General features: G+C 53.1%; 1 protein-coding gene across 1 annotated transcript; it reads left to right on the top strand.

The window, feature by feature from the left end:
• The first annotated feature begins 2422 nt into the window (after window positions 1–2422).
• Window positions 2423–22695, top strand: LOC130709136 (ice nucleation protein InaA-like). The gene is made up of 5 exons (XM_057555786.1): window positions 2423–2580; window positions 3034–3124; window positions 3368–3515; window positions 10659–10827; window positions 19884–22695. The coding sequence occupies exons 1-5, from the start codon at window positions 2423–2425 to the stop codon at window positions 22693–22695; spliced, it is 3378 nt and encodes a 1125-aa protein (XP_057411769.1).
• The last annotated feature ends 1106 nt before the right edge of the window (window positions 22696–23801 follow it).

The following is a 23801-nucleotide window of genomic DNA, read 5'->3' as shown; positions in this document are numbered from 1 at the left end:
TATTTACAAGTATTTATATAACATTTACATTGTATCAGGCATTACAAGCAATCTAGAGATGATTTAAAGTCTATGGGAGGATGTGTGTAGGTTATATGCAAACATTTTATAGGGAAATTTGAGTGTCCTTGGATTTGGGTGCCCGCAGGGGCCCTGGAACCCATCACCCGCGGACACAGGGAGATGACTGCACTGCAATGAATGAGGAAAAATTTGGGATTTTAACTAAAAACACATCACCATTTGCAATGCCATCAAACTTACAACTAAGTCTGACACAGGTACGTAAGCCCCACACTACATTGCTGAGGAAATTCAAGTCCTGTATTAGTGGAGAGACACACCTTGCTCGTGAGCTGGAAGACTCAATATTGTCAAGATGTCAGTTCCCCTCAGTTGATCTACATATCTGAAGCATCTGGTCAAAACCCCAACAGGTGTCCTGTGGTCCCCCCCTTCCCGTAAAGCCTTTCTTCACAAGAGGGTTCCATCCAGCTTTTACCAGCGTCTAAGGCGAAACTCCAACCCCAAACCAGGAAAGCCTGATCACAGACAGAAGACACACCTAAATTCTATTTTTGGTCATTCTTTCTTCTTTCATAGGTGATGACAAACTAGTTCTTTTTTTTTTTTTTTTTTTAATTTTGATTTTGATGGATCTATTTGTAGGGAGAAAAAAAGAAAAGACGTTTGTTACAGGAGGATGATTAACTTCTCTGGAGGAAGAAGTAAAGCCAAAACTGAGACCAGCCAGATAAGGAAGGGCTGGGGTGTGAAGTTTCACCCCGGGGGGTGGTACCGACCGAAGTTCTCCTGAGGGGCCTCAGCTGTGCAGAGCTCGGGGCCCAGAGGGCAGCCTGCTGTGATGCGCAGGGCCCTGGTGTGTGAGCTGGCAGCCCGGGCGCCCACCTGTCTGCAAAGCCCTGCGTCTCCTGCCTCCTCGGGGCAAAAGCAGGGTGTTAGTGTAGCGGGCCGTGCTGTCCACGTGTGTCCACTGACACGGTGGTCTCCAAACTTTTGAACTGTCTATCCGTCCTCCAGGAAAATCTTTGAATATCTATACCCTGAAGATGTATACTTACCTATTTATAAATTACTTATATGCATGTATTTGACCATATCAATCTATTACATGAATTGTAAAAAGTTGCAGAAATGACTTCTTTAAACATGAGACAAACCATTGTAAAGCAATTGTACTCCAATAAAGATATTTTAAAAAAAAATACAAGAGTTTATATAGAATGACTATGATCTTGATAAAACCAAAAATAAATAAATGTGTTTATACGTGCACAAAAAAAATAAATAAATAAAATAAAAATGAGATGAAATCAAATAGATGTGCTCACTTTGGAGCAGGTTCAAGACTGGGCCTCGTCGTCCATCATCATGGCCGGAGAGGACAGAGTGACCACGTGAGCAGGGGCTCCCAAGGCCTCGCCTGCCCCAAGCATCCACCCTCATGCTGGAGGACCACAGGCTACAGGAAAGCTGAAAACCACTCGACTAGACATTCTCTCAGGCTCTTCTTGTAGCTCAAAGAACCTATCTTCCCCCTTACTTTTCCCACCGCATAAAATACGATCACTCTCCCCAACCCGAGAAGCCTGTTTTGTTTTTCCACGTGACCAGCCTCAGCTGTCACACCCTGCAGAGTGGGTAACAGAGAAGCTGGGTCAGAGGACCGTTCCCAAAAAAGAGATCAGAGAGAGCTTTTTTTAACAGCTAAACATAGCAGACTAAGCTAGGCCCACCGTGTAAACCGCTCCTTTCCATATCAAAATTATCCAAAGGAAAATACCCAGAGGGACAGATTAGATGCCGCCCTGATGCACATGGTGCCCAGCGGCAAGTGTTCCTGGGACCCGGTTCATCCTAACCGAGGGCCCTGGTGCTCCTCCCACCAATGCCTTTGTTAAACTGCCAAGGTACAAAAGGAAGGAAACACAGCCTGTGTCTGCCGCTTCAGGACATGGTGGCCGAGCGCTGCATTTCTGGCCAGGCCCCCCCCCCACCCCCGAGAAGGCAGGGGCACCAAGAGAGATTCTGGGGCTTTTGTTCCAAGTTCACACAGGAAATTCAAGAGGGCACCAAAACAGAACTCCTACTTGCTGACACCGCAGTTTAGCCCCTGAAGTGAGTTCTCTCTGAGTCAGTTTTCCCTCGAGGGCAACCTGGGAAGGAAAGGAGTGCTTTTCTCCTAAAATCAGGTTGCTGACCTCTTCAGATCTAGCAGCGGTGCTCTCAGGACTCTGCCAGACGCCCGCTTCACCAGGAAGCTGGGGTCTCCAGCCCTGGAGCCATCCTGACACTTCTCCGGCCCCCAACCGCTGGGAGGGCGGGTGTGAGTGATAACGTGGGGCCGGGGTGCATGAATTCCAGGCGTAATTATCCTCACCTATTGGGCTGCGGCCCCGACATGCTCACCCCGTCATTAAAGCGCAGTGAAGACGATGAGCGCTTCGTGCTGCGCTGCCCCCCGGCCCCGCCCGCCAGCATAGCGCGTTCCAGGAGCTGCGGCGCAGACCTGGGCCCTGCCCGCGCTGGAATGCAGCCCCTGACTGCAGATCAGTCCCTGTAAGCAAACCTGGCCTTCCCGGAGCCGGTGGCAGACTAACGTGAGCAGCTGCTGAAGAAACAGCCTCGTCTTTCCTGCCAAGAACCCTCTGTCCACAGAGGAGAAGGCTGGGATTCCTGCAGACGTGCACGTGCAAAACAGTCCCCGCCTCTTGCCAGGCCCAGCAATGAACTCACCAGACCCCTGGAGGTAGCGGCAGTGACCAAGCGCAGCAGGACCTGCAGACTCTGAGACGGGCTGACCTTCCCTGCAGGAACGGTGTGTGGTTGTAGACACAGAACCCTTCCACTGCCAGCAAACCGGGGCACAGGGCACGTGCGAGGGCTCCTCCTCGAGACGCCCTGGGACGCATGCACACGGACACAGACACACGCACACTCGGAACAGAGACAGACACGGGGAGAGCGTGGGCCCCGGCCCTTTTCTCTCCAAAGGGACTCTCGTCTCCCTAGTCCCGCAGGCGGGTCAAGGTCCCCTTTGCTGGTTAACTGGCTTCTCCTGCTGGGTCACCACCCTCAGCAGCAGCAGGCAGAGGGGTCCCAGGTGGGGACGGGGCCACTGCCCAGACGGCCCCGCTGGGGCCGCTGACTTGCCCTGAGGAGGGGCTGCCCAAGGCCAGTCCCAGGCGGCCCCCTCCTGCCTGGTCCCCTGGGGAGCACGTCTGGCCGGCACGACAGGAGCAGCGTGGTCACAAACGGGCATAAACGGTGGCGTTACTTTCTCATCCCTCGTCTGGGGCAGATCGGCTGCGTCTGAGCTCCCACCTCCCGGGCCTCCCTCCCCCAGCACGGCCCTGGGGGCTCAGGCGGCGGCAGCCTGGGTGCTGACTCACAGGAGAGGCGTGACGGTGCCTGGGCCACCCCTTTCATGACCCACACTGTCCTGCAGATGCATAACGGGGGGTGGGAGGGCATGGGGCTGGCAGCAAAGGTCGGTGAGACCCTTGCACGGAGTCTCTCGTGGAGACACTCCCCCGAAGGCGCCACGGACGGAGGCCCTGTCGTAAGACGCTGCCCATCACACCGACCTCTGGCAACCGAAAGGGTGCTGTGAGTCCTTTCTGAGGCCCGAGCAGGCAGCCTCTACGGGAGGCATGGGCCCACCCGGGCTGTGGGACGGGGCCCCGCGAAGGGTCTGGGTGGCCGACGCCCTTCCAGGTGGCTCTATCCCCTGCCGTCTGGGCCCGGGAGCAGCAGATGCCTCCTCCTGGGCTCATATGTTGGCATGTTTTATTTAAGAGGGCGCTATTTGGAAGACCACTGACGGCGCAGAAAACGGCCCCAAGGGCAGTGCGCGTGCAAAGTCAGCGCCCAGCCTGTCTCCTCACCTGAGGGCACCGGGGACCGAGGCCTCTCTCAGCGTCCCCCGCGGTGCTGTCTCTCTCACCTCTACAAAGCCCACTTTGGGGGACGTTTGGACAATGAGTTAGCATCCAGCAAAGCCTGGAAAACTAGGGGAGAAAATGACAGCGGGTGTAAACTGTGGGTGACCCACCAGGCCCTGGAGGGGCGCTGACGGCGCTCTGAGCCTCCAAAGCTTCCCTAAGTCTTGCAGGCAGGGAGACAGCCGTCCACGGTGCAAACACCCGCACTTTAAAACTCTGAATGACAAGCTCATTTAAGTCCTTATTGTAAGATGTGCGCGCAAGGAATCTGCCCCCAGGTGGCCTCCTCACCCCTCCTCCGGCCGTCCCTCCTGCACTTTCTGGGGACTTTTTGTGCTGAAGACGACGGGTAGCCTTGACCCCGAGCAGCGAGCAGCGCGGCCGCCAGTGGTGAAGCGGGACCCTCCCGCGGGGACCGTGTACAGCTAGGCGGCTGCACGGAGCTCAGGCGCGCAGTGGGGATTATTTTTGGTGGCATACTAATTCGTAACTAGTGTTCACACATTTGTCAGGTTTATCTGTGAACAGTAGACCCGTGACACACGTATTTGTTGCATGTGTGATGATGCATAGCTAACCACACACGTCGTATTTCCCTTCAAGAGGCGACTGCGGTTGACTGTGTACAGCAGGGTCCCACAGACGCTTTCTGTAAAGGGCCAGAGAGTAAATACGTGGTCCTCGTGCGCCGTCCACGAAGCCACTGCAGCAACTACTCCCCCACCTTTGTAGCCCAAGAGCAGCCGTGAAAGTGCAGACAGGAGCCGGCAGGGGCACGGCCTAGCCTGCGGCCGAGTCTCCTGACTTGGATCTTCAGAAACTTCCCTCCTTCAGAAACCTTGGCTCTTGAACTAAGAATCGAGAAGTAAGAGGAGAAAAGCAAAAGCCTCTAAGCATCGGAAGGAAACATCGACAGTTTTTGACCCAGAGCTCCCCAGCTTGTACATCAAACAGCCGCCCAGCCCGTGGTCCCCACTGACTGACTTCCATTTTCTGAGATGTCCTTATAATCTCTTGGACAATTGGCTGGTTCGTGTAACGTATTATTGGTGCACGGCCCCGCCCCTGTTGGGCAGCCTCTGTGACCAGCCTCCCCCGAGCCTGGTGTACAAAGCCCGGAGCAGATGCTGTTTGGCCTTTTAGAGGAAAGGTGAGGCAAGCCCTGCTCAGCTCATCACTTTAGGACCAGACTTTGGGGTCCAGGACCCGGCACCTGGCTGTCAGTTGTATCTCTCCCTCAACATACTTAATAAAGAGCCATTGTCTACATGCTTATAAATACAAAGCCCCAGAAGGGAACAAACACGAGTCTAATAATTAAAATGAAGTTAATTAAAGCAGCTCAAGTAGGTACCATCAACAGTAACATCTTATACAACAATTATTTGCCCAACATATTGACTCTGAGTCTCCTAAAATGTCGATTCCAGCTTTATCGCTAATTAGGGCAATTATTCTATTTGCTTGGGTAATAGCTGCTCTTTTCCTCCAAGTAAATTAAATGCGTATGCAAATATGCATCAAATGTCAAGATGGTTTTCATCCTCTGACCTTCTGAAACTTATCAGAGCCTTTATAAGGGTGGGGCTCTTGGGGAGAAGCAGCAAAGGTCACACACACTCCCACCAAAGAGAGACAAGCAGATGATGATTAAGGAAGTTAGCCTCGGGCCGCTACAGGAAAGCAGTAGCTGAACGGTGAAATAAAACCCAGGCAGATATGAACTGGCGTTAGGAGCGATAATAGAATGTAAGGGCGAATGGAAACCAAGAAGCAAATCTACCTGGTTCTGAGGCTGGGACCTAACAGGTGAGTGACCACAGCAGGTGACACTCAGCCTGCACGGGGTGGGGGGCGGGGGGGTCTCAGGACCGCCATGGATAAGGTAGGAATAGATAATTGCTCAAGGAAGTTTTCAGGAGCCTGAATTCGGAGACCACGCACCAGTGTGGTCCCTTGGCTGGCCCCTGTCCCCTGCCCTGCCCTCCTCTGTCCCCTACTTCCCCTGCTCTCCTTCCTCTTTTTCTGTCCCCTCTCATACCTGCTGAACCCCTCCTTGCCTTTGGGTCCTCATCTTGGTAGGGCAGGAGGTCGGCCCCTCCAGGCATGAGGGGGACGGGTGGGAATCCAGCTCTCCCTTCCCTGAAATCACAGAGAATAGGCCACCACGCTCATCGCTCATCGAGCTTCATCCAGGATCAGATGTGCCCTGGTACCGAAAGTGTGTCCTCTGAGGCAACAAAACACGCCCTGCTTCCCATTTAAATGTTGACTGGCCGATGGGTGTTCAACTACATTTACTGTACCTTGTTTAGTCAAAGTGGTTGCATTATCATCTAAGTCCTCTGTCCCTTCCTTCAAGGAGCTTACACTCTAATCGAAGAGACAAAACTGAGGCAAACATTTTAGAAAACAGTGAGTATTTCGGAAGCCCTAAGGGCAGGTCAGCAGGAAGAACACAGCGGCATCACGCATCCCACCAGGCGTGAGCCTCTCCCACGTGAAAACTCCCGGCCGGGGCTGCTGACCTGGGGTCCGCGGACCCTCGACTGGACCAGGAGCCCTCTGACTGTCCCCACACGTGTGTGTGCACGGTGACCTCAGAGGAGGGTCCCGGCTTCCCACCAGTTCCCGCAAGGGCCACGTCCACCCCACAGACACACACGTGCCCGTGAAGGGTCTGCTCTAGGGTTGTAGCAAGTCAGACAAGAGCGCAGGTTAGAGCAAGGCAGGAAGCGGTCCCTGAGGAGAAGGGAGGTCCCCGCGTGAGAAGCGCTGAGACCGTGGGGGAGCCGAGGAGAGGAAGGCAGGGACCATGCCAGGCGCCCGGACAACCTCAGGGCAGAAGAAACCCTGGAGGAGAGAGTGGGGGGCTCGGGAGTCAGGACGCACACGGCCTTGGGGGGACCATCCCCAGGCTGCCGAGCTCCCCGCCATCCGAAGATGCTGGAGCAAAGCAGGAGGGCCAAGCCCTACCAGGTGGCCAAGGACACAAAGAAACTAACTTTTAATACAAGCACCAAGACCTTTGTTTGATCAATGTGTTCAAAGACAGTTTTTGCTTGGGCCACGTCAAAGCTGAAATTGATCATCATGATGGGAATTCTTATTCTTAATAGAACATGACACAGTCATGTGGACCTTCAAGCAAGTTCACCAATAGTGCAAGCCTGTCATGTCTTATTTCCAGATCCTTTTCTTGAACCTCCTTCAACTACTCGGTTCTAACATCAGTGTCCTTAACTGCTGTGAAGGAAAAGCAGTTATACTGGAAAGATGATGTCAGGGGCTCACCAGGGTCCAAATGTAAGACAGTTTAGCACCAAGGAATAATGGTGTAAAATGTAGTTGGGCGTTTGGGTTATTTTAAAAAGTCCCAAGTGAACGACTGCAGGATGATTAAGGTCCTATTGTCACAGCAGCCGCCGAAGTGAGGATGATTTTAATATCAGAATCTTCTACAGCTGTAGAAACATTTTCTTGTCTTGAATTAACTTAGGTAAAATTGAAGAAAACCATTTAATGCTTTGAAAATTAGGTACACGTCTCTCTTTTCTGGTTCAAAGATAAAGACAAGGACGGGGAAGAGGAGTTAACGACAATTCATCACTCTCTGTTTCCACCTTGACTGGGAAGAAAGCCCATTTGAGATTTATTTTAAATGATCTGATGTAACGTTTAGAAACATGAAACAGATTAAAAATCCATGTGTTGTTTTTACAAAAATAAACATGGGGAAAACATACAGAATATGTAAGCCTGCTACTTTGAGTTGAGCAAAGCAATTTAAGTGTGTATGATTTAACTATGATAGCGCCCATCCTTCTAATAAGCACAGGGCGTAAAAATATCCTCTCCAATCCATGATTAATATGTTTAATTAGAGACATTTCACCTTGTAATAACTTGACAAGTATCCACTTCAGTTAGGAACGGTACACACACAAACCAAATTAATATCGTGCTTCCTCATTTAATGGAAAAATTAATCTGAAAAACGTAATTAAATAAGCACTATTTTAAAATAGACAGCGTGCCTCATTCTTCTTTTTCTCTCCTCCCCCCTCCCTCCCCCATCTCTTTCTCCTTCTTCCTAAATGAAATTGGATTTAACAGAATCAAAAGGCGTTAAATCAAATCTGCCTAAGATCACTCATGAGTAAAAGTAAACTAGTGTCTAAACCTTGGCAATAAACGACTTAGAGAAATGTTTTCACTGGTTCCTAGGAAAGCCTGATGGATGAGATAGGAGCTTTCGTGCTCGGAGGCAAAGCTCTGACCTAGATAAACCCGGGGTGTCTGGAGCACCATGCCTCTGGGACTCCGTCAGCCGAAGGGACGTCCTCAGACCTTTGAGCAACTATGTTGAAGTGTGGACCCCAGAAATGCTCACTTTGCACTGAAAACAAAACGAAGCTCTGTTAATGGCTTAGTGTAACACAAAGTTGTTAATATACACAAAGTTCAGCGACTGAAACATTTTTCTAAAGACCGATTCAAGAAGCAAAATGGAAAGAAAATACCTGGGTTTATTTCAAGGCAAGCCTTTTACAGCTGCAGTTCTGAGGGTATTGGAGTTGCCTCCAGAACAGGTAGTGGGAAGGTCCTCTGAGATATTTCTGGGTGGAGCCTGGGAGACACCTACGTCGTCCTACAGCTGAGACGGACCTGGGGAGGGCTCTGTCCTCTTGGGGTCTTGCACGAGTGTATCAGCAGGGGTGGAGGAGACAAGGCTGGTCCACGGGGGGCATCTGTGACCCTTTCCCTTGAGTTCCTCCTCCCTCTACAAAGCCCTCCCCTTATCTGCCACCCACCCACCCATAAAGAAACCCTTCTTTAGCCAAACCCACCCCGCAGCTGAAAGAAGAAAGGAGGCACTCTTCAGTCTGCACATCAGGCCGTAAGTCTTTCCTGCGTGGGGCTGGCAACCTCCCACCCCCAAATAAGGAAAGCGAGCTGGGTGCAGACGCTCCAGCACCACCTGTGTGCGATTGCCCCAATCCTGCAGGTCCAGGCTGTGAAGGAGGCTGATGAGGACGCCCCAGGCAGGCAGGAATCCTGTGTTTTTCACAAAGACTAACCATCCTTTTCTGCCAAAATGGTGGTTCTCAAACTTTGGTGTGGGTCAGAATTACCTGTGCATCGGAAGCATGGTAACAGTGATAAAAACACCTAGTTTCCACTGGGCACTTACTGCCAGGCTCTATTAGAATTGCTTTATTTTGATTTCTCTGCAAGGTAATGAGGAGTAAAGCAGAGATGTGCAGCTAAGTATGTAATCACTGATTCTGTGGAAACCCAAAACCCCTGATTCATAGCATTTGCCAGTTTCTCTGACGGAAATACTCCAGTTATGGCCAACTCCAGCTGCCAATGTGACATCACCAGACAGCGTGGGGAAGAGCTGGCCACAGGCTCTCGCCCCATCTTACTGATGGAGAGCCAAAGGCACTAAAGGTGCCAGACGTTCCAAACCAGCATCTCCTACCAGTAAAACCTGAGGGCGGGTGTTTGGACTCCACCAGCTCCACTGGTGGGTGTGAAGGTCCCCAAGAGAAGTAACTCTGCCCCGGGCCATGCTGGGGGGCGGCCCCCACATCAGCTCAGAGATAGAGGGACCCAGGCCCGGGTGTGTGTGTGTGTGTTCTTGGCTGAGCCAGTTTCAGCCAAATGTTATGGAGAGAATTTGGAGGAAATGACAGCTGTAATACTAGGGCCCACAGGAATATCAAACTCCACCCAGATGACAAAGTGGAAATCATATTTTAGAGTCCAGCCACCCCTCTTCCCAGCCACCAGAGGAAGAAAGAGAACTAGGAAGCCCCCAAGAGTCCTTTACCAATTCCCTCGACCATCATTCTCAAACTTCTTGGACTCAGGACTCCTTTACACGCTTACAAATTATTAAGGGTCCCCTAAATAGCTTTTATAAATATATACGTATATAAATATATATGTGTATATACATGTGTCTAGATAGATAGATAAGGTTTTTAAACATTTATTAACTCATTCATTTAAAATGGTAAATTTATTACATGCTAATGTACATATCCTTACCAGGAAAAACTATGTTTTCCAAAACAAACAAACAAAAAAATTAAATTCAAAAAAATTTTTTAACAAGAAAATTTTCTCAGAAAAGAAAAGGGGGCCTATTTTCATTGTTGCAAATCTCTTTCATGTCCAGCTTAATAGGAAGTTGTTGGACTTATATCAGCTTTGCATTCAACCTTTTGCAATAGTGTGTTTTTTGGTTCAAATTAATATTATCTCTGATCTTATTAGAAAAATCTTGAAGTTTGGGGAAGCCGTAAAGCTTAGAGTGGTGAATAAAAGTTTTCCAAAATTCTAGTTTTCACTTCAAAACTCAAAGTTTATCATTGGCAAACAAATACCCTTAGTTTTCTTCCTTAAAGAAACAGGCTCGTTTCCTGCCTTTTGGAGAAAGTATCCGTCACCGGGTCAAATCTAGATAACCACGATTTTCTGCCCCTCTTTCTGGCAGGCGATGACGCTGTCCCGCGAACCGTGACCAGTGCAGTGGGCCCCCAGCCCAAGCCCTCTCCTGGGGCTGACGGGCACCCGGGAGAGCCTGGCGGGGCCCCACTCCCCCTCCCAAACGTGCCCAGGACCTGTCCTCCAGGGTCAAGACGAGACACCATCACACTGCTGCTCCCTTGCTTTTCGCAGGGCGTGTGGAGAAACGCGGCCAGAGCCAGCGCTTCGCCCACCACTGCTTTGGCGCCGTCAGAGGAACAGTGAAAGGGGCCCAGCCACCAGGACACCGTGAGAACCTCGGCCACCGGGACCAGGAGTGGCGTCGGGGGGGAAACGGACACCACAGCAAACTCAGCCCCCGGTACCACCTGTGCTGACGGGAGCCAGGAGAGCCAGGCCGCGGCGGCCGCTTACACCGGATGGATCCCACTCTTCTCTTTCCAGTGGAGAAAACGGGAGAAAATGAATCCTGCAGGTCATGACCCTTTGCCTCCCAACCACCATGTTGAAAATTCAGTGGTTCCACCGTCCTAAAGCCAAGTGCCTCCGTCAGTGACCACGTGTTCCTGCCCTGAGCCAGAACCTCTCAAAAACCCAGACGAGTGGGGTCTGGGCTATGGTCCACCTCTCTCTGGAGATGCTGCCACACAGACGCTGTTTAGAGCACAGACCCCGAACTCCAACACTTTGCAGCCCTTTTTTTCTCATCTATCGGGAGGGAAAAATAATAGGACCCACCCCCAGGGGATCTTACAACAATTAAACGGGATAATCCGAGGAGGATGCTGGCCCCGTGACAGCCCTTTCAAAGCAAGGTTTACCACCGGCTCACTGCTGAAAAATGTCCTGCAGAAGAAACAGTCACAGTTTCTGCCTTCACACACTAACAAACAGAAGGAAAATTCCACCTGGAGGGATGTGAGCCACGTAATCGGGTTGAGTGGCGCCCAGCGTAAACTGCCGACTGCGGGTTATGTAAACTCTGCTCATTTATTAGCGAGGGAGTGGCAGGTGGGGGGATCAAGGTTGATTTGTTCACGTCTGGGACAAGGAAAAAGCCATGATTTTCAAGTCTGACCATGTCAGACTCCGACGGTTGAATGGGCAGCCCTCACGCTAATCCGCACAAGAGCAGGCAGGGCGCGGGGAGGGTGGGGCTGGGCGGGAAGCACGGGGCAGGCCCCGAGCTGAGCCTCTTCCTGCGCACCGGCCCCTCCACGACCGGCCTTCCTTGCCAGCCCTGGCCACTCCGGCTGCAGCACCAGCTCCTCTGCAGGCTCTGAGGGTGGCGACCCCGCCAATCCTCCAACCAAGCCCGTTCTAACCCATGTGAACCTGGGGGGCTTCGACAGACACACAGATTTCCAGAAATACTGTTTACAACAAATGGATAGAAGTATGTGTTTCGGTCTGCAATAGGAGGAAGAGCAGAGAGTGGGCCTTGATTCAATTCAATTGTAATAAAATACTTGAGAGATTTTCAGTTAGGAAAGCACTTAGCTGCACAGAGACCTGAACCCTAGTAGCTTTAAAAGAAGGGCTCAATTTTCAACATCATAAGTTTCAATGTAAGCAGCTGCTAGTGTTGGTACAGGCGCTGAGTATTGCCAGGACTCACATCTCTGCACCTCTTTTACCCTCTCCCTCATGGTTGCAATACAGTTGCTGCAGCTCCAACCGTCACATTCACATTCAAGGCAGGACCAAAAGACCACATCAGCCACATCTGCCCCCTTTTATCAGGAAAGAAGAAGCATTCCTAGAGATCCACAGCAGCTTTGGGCTTATGATCTGTCACTGTGACCAATATGTCATCCCTGGTTACAAGGGAGGCTAGAAAAGTAAGTACCTGGGTTTATTCCTCCCCTTCACTTTCTGTAGTTCCTCTAGCGAGGATGTGGAGAGGAATACAGCGTAGATAACAGGTTCCAGGTAAATGTCAGTATCACTGCCTTCACTGAACACACTTGCTCTCTCTGTGCTCAGCAAGTGAAGTTAATTTGGAGGAGTGGCTGTGAAGCTGCTGGCTTTTCCACCGTTGACTGTGATAAATCCTTGTTATTCTGCAGACACCAGGATCATCATTTTCCTCCCCTGGAGGATGGCTGTTGCCAGAGGCCCTTGAATATTAGCGAAGAATGGCCAAGAGCAAAGGAAAAGTGAAGCAGCATCCGTCACGTGCTCTACGCACTGGAAATGCTGAGCCTCAGGTGAACAAATGGAAGTAAATGGTTAAAATGAGGAGGTGGCATCATTCCCCTGTGCTGATGTCGCCTGTTTAGCTGCAAAGAACAACTTGAAGAAAAGTGAGTGTCGGGCGTTCACTGTCAGATGGAAAGCCTGTTATGAAGTCAAACCTGGGATGCGACACTTTTATTTTGCTGGGTCGCCTCCTCTTTTAGGGTCTCTGTGTTCAGGGCCAAACTTTGGAAAAATTAAACTTTGGGCAAAACAGGTGGAGAAATTTTTGCATTTGAGAGACTTCATCAGTCCTATTGTTTCCACAGTGCCCGGGCAAAAAGAGAATACCCCCTCCCCAGCCTCTCGGAGGCCTCATTAAGGTTTTACACTCAAACAAGCTCATTGTACGCTCTTAAGAGTTAAGAGTTTAATAAAGTTTAAGATAATTTTCCAAAATGAAGGAAGAAGAACCACGTGTTCAGAAAGTATTCGGGCGAATGGGCTTCAGACGTGCATGTCAGCTGGGGATCAAGGGGACAGGCTCAGGCCTCGTTCCTCCTGGGGACTGGTTCCTGGAAAGCACAGCAGGAACCCCGCAACAGGTCATCGGCCCAGGAACGAGGAGGGCATGAACGGGACGGACGGAGCAAAGGCACGAGGAAGAGTTGGGGATGCGTCCCTCATGAAATCGGCAAGTGGAGCAGAGGGAAGGCTTGTGACTTGTCTAGTAAAAGCCCCTCAGCCACGGGGGCTGAAACCGAGGTCGGAAAGGTCAGAGGTTGTCCCAGAGTCAGAACAAGGCAGAGCCCAGAGCAAAGCCAAGCCCTCGGGGACGGGGTGGACCAGCCAAGGGAGCCAGGGTAGGAGGCTGGGTGTCCGGGGACCAGAAACAGCGAGGAGCTGAGTGGGGACCCTTCGAGGCTGGTGCCCAGCGCTCGGGGCTCCGCGTCCCTCTGCGTCCAGAACCCCAGCCTGTAGCTTCAAGTTCTCATACCTCAGGCTACCCCGCAGCCATAAATCCATCCCAATGTCCTATAACTCAGGACACATTTCTTCATATCACAAAACACCATCAAATTCCACGCCCAAAACAACTCAGTTACTGTCATTGGCGATACATCGCTTGTTGTTTGGGGTTGGAAGCCCCTCAGCGGGCGCCTACTGGTCCTGCCCCTTTGGGTTTACGGTCACCTCCCCGGAGGAGAAAGCAGCTGTAAGTTCAGGATGAAAGAGCTCTGATTTCCCTTAGCATCTTGCCGCCTGCCTCAGGCTCAGGGGCCCACGAGCCACAGCCCTGTCAGCTGGGATGTCTGTCTGTCTGTCCATGAGGAGAAATCCCTCCCACCTCACAATCTGACTTTCGGCTCGTAATCCACGTTAGCAAGGTTTCTCCTTACTGCATCCGTGCTTTTATTACGGGACCTTGATCCACTCTGCAGTAGGCGGGGTACGAACAAATGAAGCCAGGGAGTACCCCGAACTCCTCACACCCCCGTGTGCACTGCCGAGGTGGGGATGAGCCGCCAGAGGGACGGACCTCACGCAGGGACAGCGCCAGCCTGGCATGCGCGGGGCAGGAGGGGCCGGGCCGTGTGTCCTGGGCTCTGCCCCGTCCAGCTCCAGAGGACGGGAGGACAGCCCAGGTTGCTGCAGGGCCCAGCCTCCAACATTCCACTTCCGGCCTGGAAACTCGGCACTTCCAGAGGTTTAGGGGAGAGACGGGCACAGACCAGTGCCTGAGGATAGGAGGCAACTTTCGGAATCTTCCACGTCATCCCCAGGCAGGAGCGGCGCAGCCTGGGCTTCCACTGAGGCACTGGGAAACCCAGGTGGTCACGGCTCCCGGACGGCTGAGGTCCCTCCAGCTCCAGCCTCGGGGGCACCCTTAGCTTTTTCCCAGCGATCCGGCCTGTGAACCAGAGAAACAGCGGGAAGGACAGCCTGCGTCCGTTTCTTGCTTCTGCATTCCCGGCCCCATCCTACACCATCTCAGCCCCATCCTACTTTCTGAGGGAGGACGTCCCACAGACACAAGTCTGACCCCAGTGACTTGCCGGCCTGCCAAGCCGTTGGTCACCATCTGACATTTCCTTCTGCCCACACGTGTTTGAACTTCCCCTTAAGAAGGAGAAAAAGAAGGCTGTGGACCACAGACAGATGCTTCATGTATACTTGAGAAGGCATGGGAACTTTTAACCCATATTGATTATAAGAGTATGGGGAGGGCTTCCCTGGTGGCGCAGTGGTTGGGGGGTCTGCCTGCCAGTACGCGGGACGCGGGTTCGAGCCCTGGTCTGGGAGGATCCCACATGCCGCCGAGCGGCTGGGCCCGTGAGCCACAATTGCTGAGCCTGCGCATCTGGAGTCTGTGCTCTGCAGCGGGAGAGGCCGCGATAGTGAGGGGCCCGCGCATCACGATGAAGAGTGGCCCCCGCTTGCCGCAACTAGGGAAAGCCCTCGCAGAGAAACGAAGACCCAACACAGCCAGAAAGAAAGAAAGAAAGAAAGAAAGAAAGAAAGAAAGAAAGGAAGGAAGGAAGGAAGGAAGGAAGGAAGAAAGAAAGAAAGAAAGAAAGAAAGAATCCTGCTCAAAAAAGGTGATGATTTACTTTCTCAAAAAAAAAAAAAAAAAGAGTATGGGGAAACCTGAAATACATTTTGGAAATACATATATACACCCCTCCATATACAAATATTCCACATATACTTTTTCATATCGTGATACTGGGATTTATAATAAGAAATACATACTTGGTTTTCATCCTGATTCTGGAACAGAGCTCCTAAACCTGAATTTCCTGAGCGTTGAGATGGTGACGGTGTCTTTTGGCTTGTTAAAGAGGTGACTTTAGAAGCACCTGAGGAGGGGGCCGGTGGCCAGGAGAACCCACCATGATTAGAGGGATAGAAGTTTCAGTCTCACCTCTTGACCCCGGGGAGAGGGGAGGGGTCGGAGGTTGAATCAATCGCCAACGGCCAGTGATCTAATCAATCGTGCCCATCTAAGGAAGCCTCCATAAACCCCAAAAGGACAGGTCTGGAGAGCGCCCTGGTTGGGGAACTTGAGACCACCTGGGGACAGCAGTACCTGGGCAGAGCAGGGAAGCTTGCCCCCTCCCTTCCCCATACCTCTCCTACTTCCCGAGTTACATCCTTTATAATAAACGGGTGGTCTAGTTAATAGCATGTTTCTCTGAGCTCTGTGAGCTGCTCTAACAAACTGACTGAACCCGAGGTGGGGGGTCCAGGGAGCCCCCGATCTACAGCCAGCTGGTCAGGAGCACAGGTGACGACCTGGGCTTGTGACCGGCGTCTGGGGTGGGGCCGTCCTTTGCAGCCGAGCCCGTGCGCTGCGGCCTCCGATGCTGTCACTGGGCAGAGGGTGTCAGAACCGTGAGGGCCCACCGGACCCCCGGAAGCTCTCACATTCGGGCGGAAGAACCCACCCCGGTGTCCACGCGCAAGCTAGAAAATCAAAGCATCTGAGATCAGACGTCTCATGGGTCAGAAGTTCTTTAAAACAGTCTGCTGAGCTGCCTGTGCATTGCATTTTTCTGAGAAGTCTGTATCTTTCATCCGATTCTCAAACAGGTTCACGTCCTCGGAATGTTTAAGGACAATTCTCTTACATCAACCAACTCAAGACCTTTATCTGAGCCGTTCTGTTGATATTAATAACGCAATAAAAAGGTTAAAATGACCCTAACTTACACTATTTGATGTGATTTGGTAAAAATCTTATTTATAGGCTTTTAACAATAATTTCCATTTGAACTTTAAATAATAGAACTAGACTTTGATACTTATGTCTAGCTATTTAGGAAAACGTATGAAATAATATTTTTATTCTTTTGAAAATAAATGGATACTTAAAGGGGCCTTAAGACAATTAGTTCTCTTTAAAAGTCATAAGCAAATGGCTGTATTTTTCCTTTCTTTTTTTTTAAATTTATTTATTTATTTATTTATGGCTGTGTTGGGTCTTCATTTCTGTGCGAGGACTTTCTCTAGTTGTGGCGAGCGGGGGCCACTCTTCATCGCAGTGCGCGGGCCTCTCACTGTCGTGGCCTCTCTTGTTGCGGAGCACAGGCTCCAGACACGCAGGTTCAGTAGTTGCGGCTCACGGGCCTAGTTGATCCACGGCATGTGGGATCTTCCCAGACCAGGGCTTGAACCTGTGTCCCCTGCGTTGGCAGGCAGATTCTCAACCACTGCGCCACCAGGGAAGCCCCATGTATTTTTTCTTAATTTAATTACCAAATCCTTTCTTTTGCTGGTAGTTCAAGGTGAATCCATTCAACTTCTGTCTAAATTCCTACACATGTCAACTGTAAGACCTCAAGCCAATCGGTTTATTGCACAAATGCAGACAGTTAACCAGATGCCAGGGACCAAACCAGGTAACAGCTGATGTTGAAGACAGTTGATATCAACGCTGGATAATCTTATCGTCAAGAATAGGGTGAGGGGAAGGATGTGTCCTGTAGACCAGACGGAGGACACTGTCTGCTGTGCTGGGGGTCGGAGGAGCATAGCTGCCTGAGTGCAGGTGAACAGGTCCAGGTGACCGCGAGCCCAGGACTCTGACACGGTCATACGCATGTGCCCACTCACGTCCTTCTGTTCCTTGAGGTCTCTGCACGAAGCCGTCCTCACTCCCCACCCCACCCTCCCCGCTAAGGGCCAGGGTGTAATTTACAGCATCACCTGTCACTGCACCTTTGATGCTGCTCTGTAATTATCTCCCACTTGTTTCCAATCCTGGCTGCAAGCCCCTGCTCGGAGGATTCTGACACACGTTTGGAGCTCAAGAGAGGCTGTTGTCTAAAGGAAAGGAGGGTCCACTCATAAATCATGAGCAAATATAAAAATATAGGGAACCAAACATGCATTTGAAACCTGCCTCATCTTTCTTGAATTGAAGCCCCAATTCAAGGATCTTTAAGTGCTTTCCGTGAACACAGCAGAGATGCCCGAGCCCCGTCTCCGCACCCGCGAGCGACCAGACGCCCATCACTCATCCCCGTCGGGCCCCAGCCCTGGGCGACAGACGTGTCCCTGCAGCCTGCGGGTTCCTCTGTGCTTGTCGACAGGGAGCCTTGCCCAGCACGTGATTTGTACACTTTTCAGCTTCCTTGACGATTCAAGCCCCCGTGTGGCCTGTTTGCATCTCAGGGGACAGGTTTCGGGCACCAGGAGACAGTCACCCTTTAGCATCATCAGCTAATTAGCCGGCAGTGCTTCCAAATGGCCTTTGAGTAAAGCCTCTGGGGCAGAGGCAGTAAGAACAACAAGGTCCAAGTCTCTGTTAATCAAACAAAACCAACACTGCCCGGACCAGTCAGCTCCTGGGGTTCCCCGCCAGGACAGCGGACCCACCGACAGGGGCCATCACTCAAGATCACCTGAGGGCAACCTGGAAAAGCGTCCCGACCTGGAGACGGCGAGATGCCCCAAAGTGCTGAATACAGAGGTTCAGAGTTTTCAACGAGCCCACGAGAAGCTCTGCTGTCCGGCGGTGAGGCCAGCTCCCCGAGTCGCCCCGGCCCACGAGCGGGCCGTGATCGGGCCGTGTCTTCGACCTCGGCCTCCGGTCCCCCCGTCCCAGCCTGTCCCTGGCGTCCCCCTGCTGCCCGGCACCCTGCACCCTCCTCTCTCTCCTCTCGCGTCGCGATTAGATCAAAGCTGCGCTGAGATCAATACATCATGTCTAATGGGAAAAGCGGTCCGTCGTGTCGCTGCTTTGGCTGGACTGCAGGGCGGGGAAGGCTGTGTACTGGGGGGAGGAGGGCACGGGCTCCTGCTGGGACCCAAGGCCTCTTGGATCAGCCCGGCACCTCCGCCGTCCCCTCGGGGTCAGGCACCGCGCAAGGCGCTGAGGACGAGGAGGGGGCCGCGCCCAGCTGCTCTCAGGCTGCGGGCGAGCCTCTGGGTCTTGCTGTGCGAGTTCAGGGCAGCGGTTGAGGAAAGGAGACTCCGGTCTCCCCTGGCTCTCGGGGCGGGGGACAGGGAGGGCCTGGGCTGTAGCATCCTCTGTTCCAGGCTCCCTCACCCACACCCAGCCCCTTGGAGGCCTCCCCTCCGTCCCCAGGGCTCAGGGTCCCTCCTAACCCGGCCCCCTCCTGCCTCAACCTCTGCCCCCGTCAGGAGTCCAGAATCTATTTTCCCGGGTTTGCTTCCAACTCAGATCTTCCGGGGCCCATGTGGTGACGGGGTTTCTTCATGTTCAGTCGGGTCACGGCCGCTTCCTTGAGCTGCAGCGATTTCTCCTAGCAGATTTTCTTCCCTAATTTTGTTTCACTTTGGTCAGTAAAACAGTAGGAATCTGTTTAATGTTTTCCTGAAATCCCATTGACCAGAGGTTCCCAGATGTGTTAGACAATATTGTCAGGGCCTTAAGTGTGCCACCACTAATTCACCAGGTGCACACGGTTTACTGGCAAATACACAAGGTTTGCCTGAAAGAGATCAGACAAATTTAAAAGCGTGAGTGGGAATCAAAGGTGGGAAACTGTCCCCCAAAGAGCAAGGCATTCGTGGTCCATCCCATCTAAGCTGACACCATTTATTCAAGACCGACGTGGAGACTCACGGTGAACTTGACGCGGGAGGAGGGATGGAGGCTTTCTAATCGTCCTTCTGTTTGTTCGTTGAATGTTTGCAAGGGTCTGGGGTTGAATCTGATTGATGCACAATGTCAAAGCACAGAATTCTTGCTTCTCACGCACAGACTGCTCCCCTCCATGCAGGGGTTCTCAACTGAGAGTGACCGTGGCCTCAGGGGACAGTTTTGTCCTCACAACTTGTGGCTGGGGGCAGGGGTGCTACCGTGTCTAGTGAGCAGAGGCCGGGGGCGTCCTAGACGTCCCGCAGCGCACAGGACCGCCCACCAGGCAGGGTTCCCCGGCCCCTAATGCCGGCGGAGCACAGCCTGCTCCAAGGAACCGCCAACCTGCACGGTGCCCCGTGTTTCGCTTGTCCCACAACCTCATCGCCTCCGTGTCACCCGGATGCGTTCACTTGTCCCCACGGGAAGACCATCCTGACTTCTGTCCATGCTGGGGCCCAACGGCTCTCCACCTCCTCTTCTGGGCCAGCAGAGTCCCCTGACCACTCTAGCCCGTGTCCCTGGCCCAAGAGGACCGCCCAGACTTGGACAAGATTTTTCATTTCATTGTGAGGCTCAGAGAAGTGAGTCGAATGGTTCCATCTCGCAACACGTGTACGGCTCCACAGTTCCATCCAGCAACACGGGTACGGCCCCACAGTTCCACCCAGCAACACGGGTACGGCCCCACAGTTCCATCCAGCAACACGGGTACGGCTCCACAGTTCCATCCAGCAACACGGGTACGGCTCCACAGTTCCATCCAGCAACACGCGTACGGCTCCACAGTTCCATCCAGCAACACGGGTACGGCTCCACAGTTCCATCCAGCAACACGGGTACGGCTCCACAGTTCCATCCAGCAACACGGGTACGGCTCCACAGTTCCATCCAGCAACACGGGTACGGCTCCACAGTTCCATCCAGCAACACGGGTACGGCCCCACAGTTCCATCCAGCAACACGGGTATGGCTCCACAGTTCCATCCAGCAACACGTGTACGGCTCCACAGTTCCATCCAGCAACACGGGTACGGCTCCACAGTTCCATCCAGCAACACGGGTACGGCTCCACAGTTCCATCCAGCAACACGGGTACGGCCCCACAGTTCCACCCAGCAACACGGGTACGGCCCCACAGTTCCATCCAGCAACACGGGTACGGCTCCACAGTTCCATCCAGCAACACGTGTACGGCTCCACAGTTCCATCCAGCAACACGCGTACGGCTCCACAGTTCCATCCAGCAACACGGGTACGGCCCCACAGTTCCACCCAGCAACACGGGTACGGCCCACAGCTCCATCCACCAACACGCGTACAGCCCCACAGTTCCATCCAGCAACACGCGTACGGCCCCACAGTTCCATCCAGCAACACGCGTACGGCCCCACAGTTCCACCCAGCAACACGCGTACGGCCCCACAGTTCCACCCAGCAACACGCGTACAGCCCCACAGTTCCATCCAGCAACACGCGTACGGCTCCACAGTTCCATCCAGCAACACGCGTACGGCTCCACAGTTCCATCCAGCAACACGCGTACGGCCCCACAGTTCCACCCAGCAACACGCGTACGGCCCCACAGTTCCACCCAGCAACACGCGTACGGCCCCACAGTTCCACCCAGCAACACGCGTACGGCTCCACAGTTCCACCCAGCAACACGGGTACGGCCCCACAGTTCCATCCAGCATCACGGGTATGGCTCCACAGTTCCATCCAGCAACACGCGTACGGCTCCACAGTTCCATCCAGCAACACGGGTACGGCTCCACAGTTCCATCCAGCAACACGCGTACGGCTCCCCAGTTCCATCCAGCAACACGGGTACGGCCCCACAGTTCCATCCAGCAACACGCGTACGGCCCCACAGTTCCACCCAGCAACACGGGTACGGCCCCACAGTTCCACCCAGCAACACGCGTACAGCCCCACAGTTCCACCCAGCAACATGCGTACGGCCCCACAGTTCCATCCAGCATCACGGGTACGGCTCCACAGTTCCATCCAGCAACACGGGTACGGCCCCACAGTTCCACCCAGCAACATGCGTACGGCCCCACAGTTCCATCCAGCATCACGGGTACGGCTCCACAGTTCCATCCAGCAACACGGGTACGGCTCCACAGTTCCACCCAGCAACACGCGTACGGCTCCACAGTTCCATCCAGCAACACGCGTACGGCCCCACAGTTCCATCCAGCAACACGGGTACGGCCCCACAGTTCCATCCAGCAACACGCGTACGGCTCCACAGTTCCATCCAGCATCACGGGTAAGGCTCCACAGTTCCATCCAGCAACACGCGTACGGCTCCACAGTTCCATCCAGCAACACGGGTACGGCTCCACAGTTCCATCCAGCAACACGCGTACGGCTCCACAGTTCCATCCAGCAACACGGGTACGGCTCCACAGTTCCAGCCAGCAACACGCGTACGGCTCCACAGTTCCATCCAGCAACACGGGTACGGCCCCACAGTTCCACCCAGCAACACGGGTACGGCCCACAGCTCCATCCACCAACACGCGTACAGCCCCACAGTTCCATCCAGCAACACGCGTACGGCCCCACAGTTCCACCCAGCAACACGCGTACGGCCCCACAGTTCCATCCAGCATCACGGGTACGGCTCCACAGTTCCATCCAGCAACACGGGTACGGCCCCACAGTTCCATCCAGCAACACGCGTACGGCTCCACAGTTCCATCCAGCAACACGCGTACGGCTCCACAGTTCCATCCAGCAACACGCGTACGGCTCCACAGTTCCATCCAGCAACACGCGTACGGCCCCACAGTTCCATCCAGCATCACGGGTACGGCTCCACAGTTCCATCCAGCAACACGGGTACGGCTCCACAGTTCCAGCCAGCAACACGCGTACGGCTCCACAGTTCCATCCAGCATCACGGGTACGGCTCCACAGTTCCATCCAGCAACACGCGTACGGCCCCACAGTTCCACCCAGCAACGCGGGTCCGGCCCCACAGCGTCTGGACGGGCAGAACGCATGACGCTGGACCAGCCACAGAGGTGTAGACAGCCCCTTTCTGAAGGGCACCCGCACCTGCCACACTCAGGGCCTCCTGGCGAGAGTCATCTCCTGCGTAGACTACGATACACAGACCACCTTGCTGCCCTGGCCACACTGACTGGCCCAAAGGTGACCCAGAAGAAAGCCTGGAATAAGAGGTCTGCTCACAGGAATAAGAGGTCTGCTCACAGGAGTTCTCAGTACAGTGATGGACAGGACTGTTGGTGCTGCGTGTGGGCAAGGACCCGCACAGCAGAGAAGCGTGGAGAGGTGGTGGGCGGGGTCCACGCATGCATGGGTAGCAGGGGCAGAAACACGACGCAGAAGGAAGACAGCTCTGCTGTGTACGCTTGTGCATCCCCGGGACGGAGGACCCTCACTGGCTCCCAGGCAGGCGTGTAAAGACTGACTTAGGAACAGGGCGTCAGCAGAGAGGGGCAGGGTGACTTAGGAACAGGGCGTCAGCAGAGAGGGGGGCCCAGGGCAGCTTCCGGCGCGTGTGCGCCTAGTGCAGGAACCGCCGGCCCTGCCGCCGAGCGGATGACGGGGGCACCGGTCCCCTTCACAGCATCCTTGCTTCCCTGAGCCGAGCTGCGCCTCTGTAGGGGCTGCTTCCTGCTCTTTCCTTCTTACCTATGCGATTTCAAAACAAAATGACAGTAGCTCGGGTCCTCTGAGAGTCTCTTGAAATGCAAAAAAAAAGAAAGGCCCACGAGACCTCATCAAAGAGAGAAGGTCCTGATCCTCGAAGTGCAGAGATTTTACGATGAGATGAGGCCCAGCTGCATGGCCGCCCTGGGTTCATCTCCAGGACGTCCTGGCTTTCCTTCTAGTTGATGACTTGGATTAACAATGGGACAAAATCTCCCATTAACAATGTGACTAGAAGAAAGAAAAAATATTTTAAAATGGTTCTTCCCTCCCCTGCTCCAACCACAGGGTGCTTCGTGCCAGATGGAACACAAGAATTTCTGTAGCTCCTCCTGCGTGATATAAACAGGATCGAGGATCCGATGAGCCCTGCCCCAGCCGAGACCCGGGAGAGACCACAGCTCTGTGCCAGCCCCATCCCGCATGAGTCAGATGACTTGAAGCACCCTATCATCAAAGCATGATTTATTCTGAGGCCCTGAACCCACAGCAAAACATTGGATAATATCTAGCTTATTAATAAGAGATGAAAGTGTTATTTTTAGATTAGGTTAACCTAGAAAAATGTTGACTCAGTTTTGGCTTACTAAGATGACCAGAATTGTACACATTGACCACTCACCTGTGTGTGTGCTCAGCTGTGCTCAAGCCAACAGGCACAGACCTACTCTCCTAACTCCTGCTGGTGGCTGAATGGACACACATGATGTAGGTCAGAGTCTCTTCTGGGAACAAAATGCATTTCTCTTCCCTCTTAGAAAACATCTTGAAATCCACTCCAAACACTGTGCAAACCATGACCCGTAAGGATGTTACAGGATATTAACAGGGTGGGCTCTGACTGCAGCTTCACATGG

The sequence above is a fragment of the Balaenoptera acutorostrata genome, chromosome 10 (assembly GCF_949987535.1).
Source record: "Balaenoptera acutorostrata chromosome 10, mBalAcu1.1, whole genome shotgun sequence".
NCBI lineage: Eukaryota > Metazoa > Chordata > Mammalia > Artiodactyla > Balaenopteridae > Balaenoptera > Balaenoptera acutorostrata.
This window is presented reverse-complemented; position numbering and strand designations above follow the sequence as displayed.

Coding starts and splice junctions, on each gene's coding strand:
- LOC130709136 (XM_057555786.1), top strand. CDS start 2,423: ATGCTCACCCCGTCATTAAAGCGCAGTGAAGACGATGAGCGCTTCGTG. Junction 2,581..3,033: donor CTGACTGCAGATCAGTCCCT/GTAAGCAAACCT, acceptor TCGTCTCCCTAG/TCCCGCAGGCGGGTCAAGGT. Junction 3,125..3,367: donor AGCAGGCAGAGGGGTCCCAG/GTGGGGACGGGG, acceptor TCCCTCCCCCAG/CACGGCCCTGGGGGCTCAGG.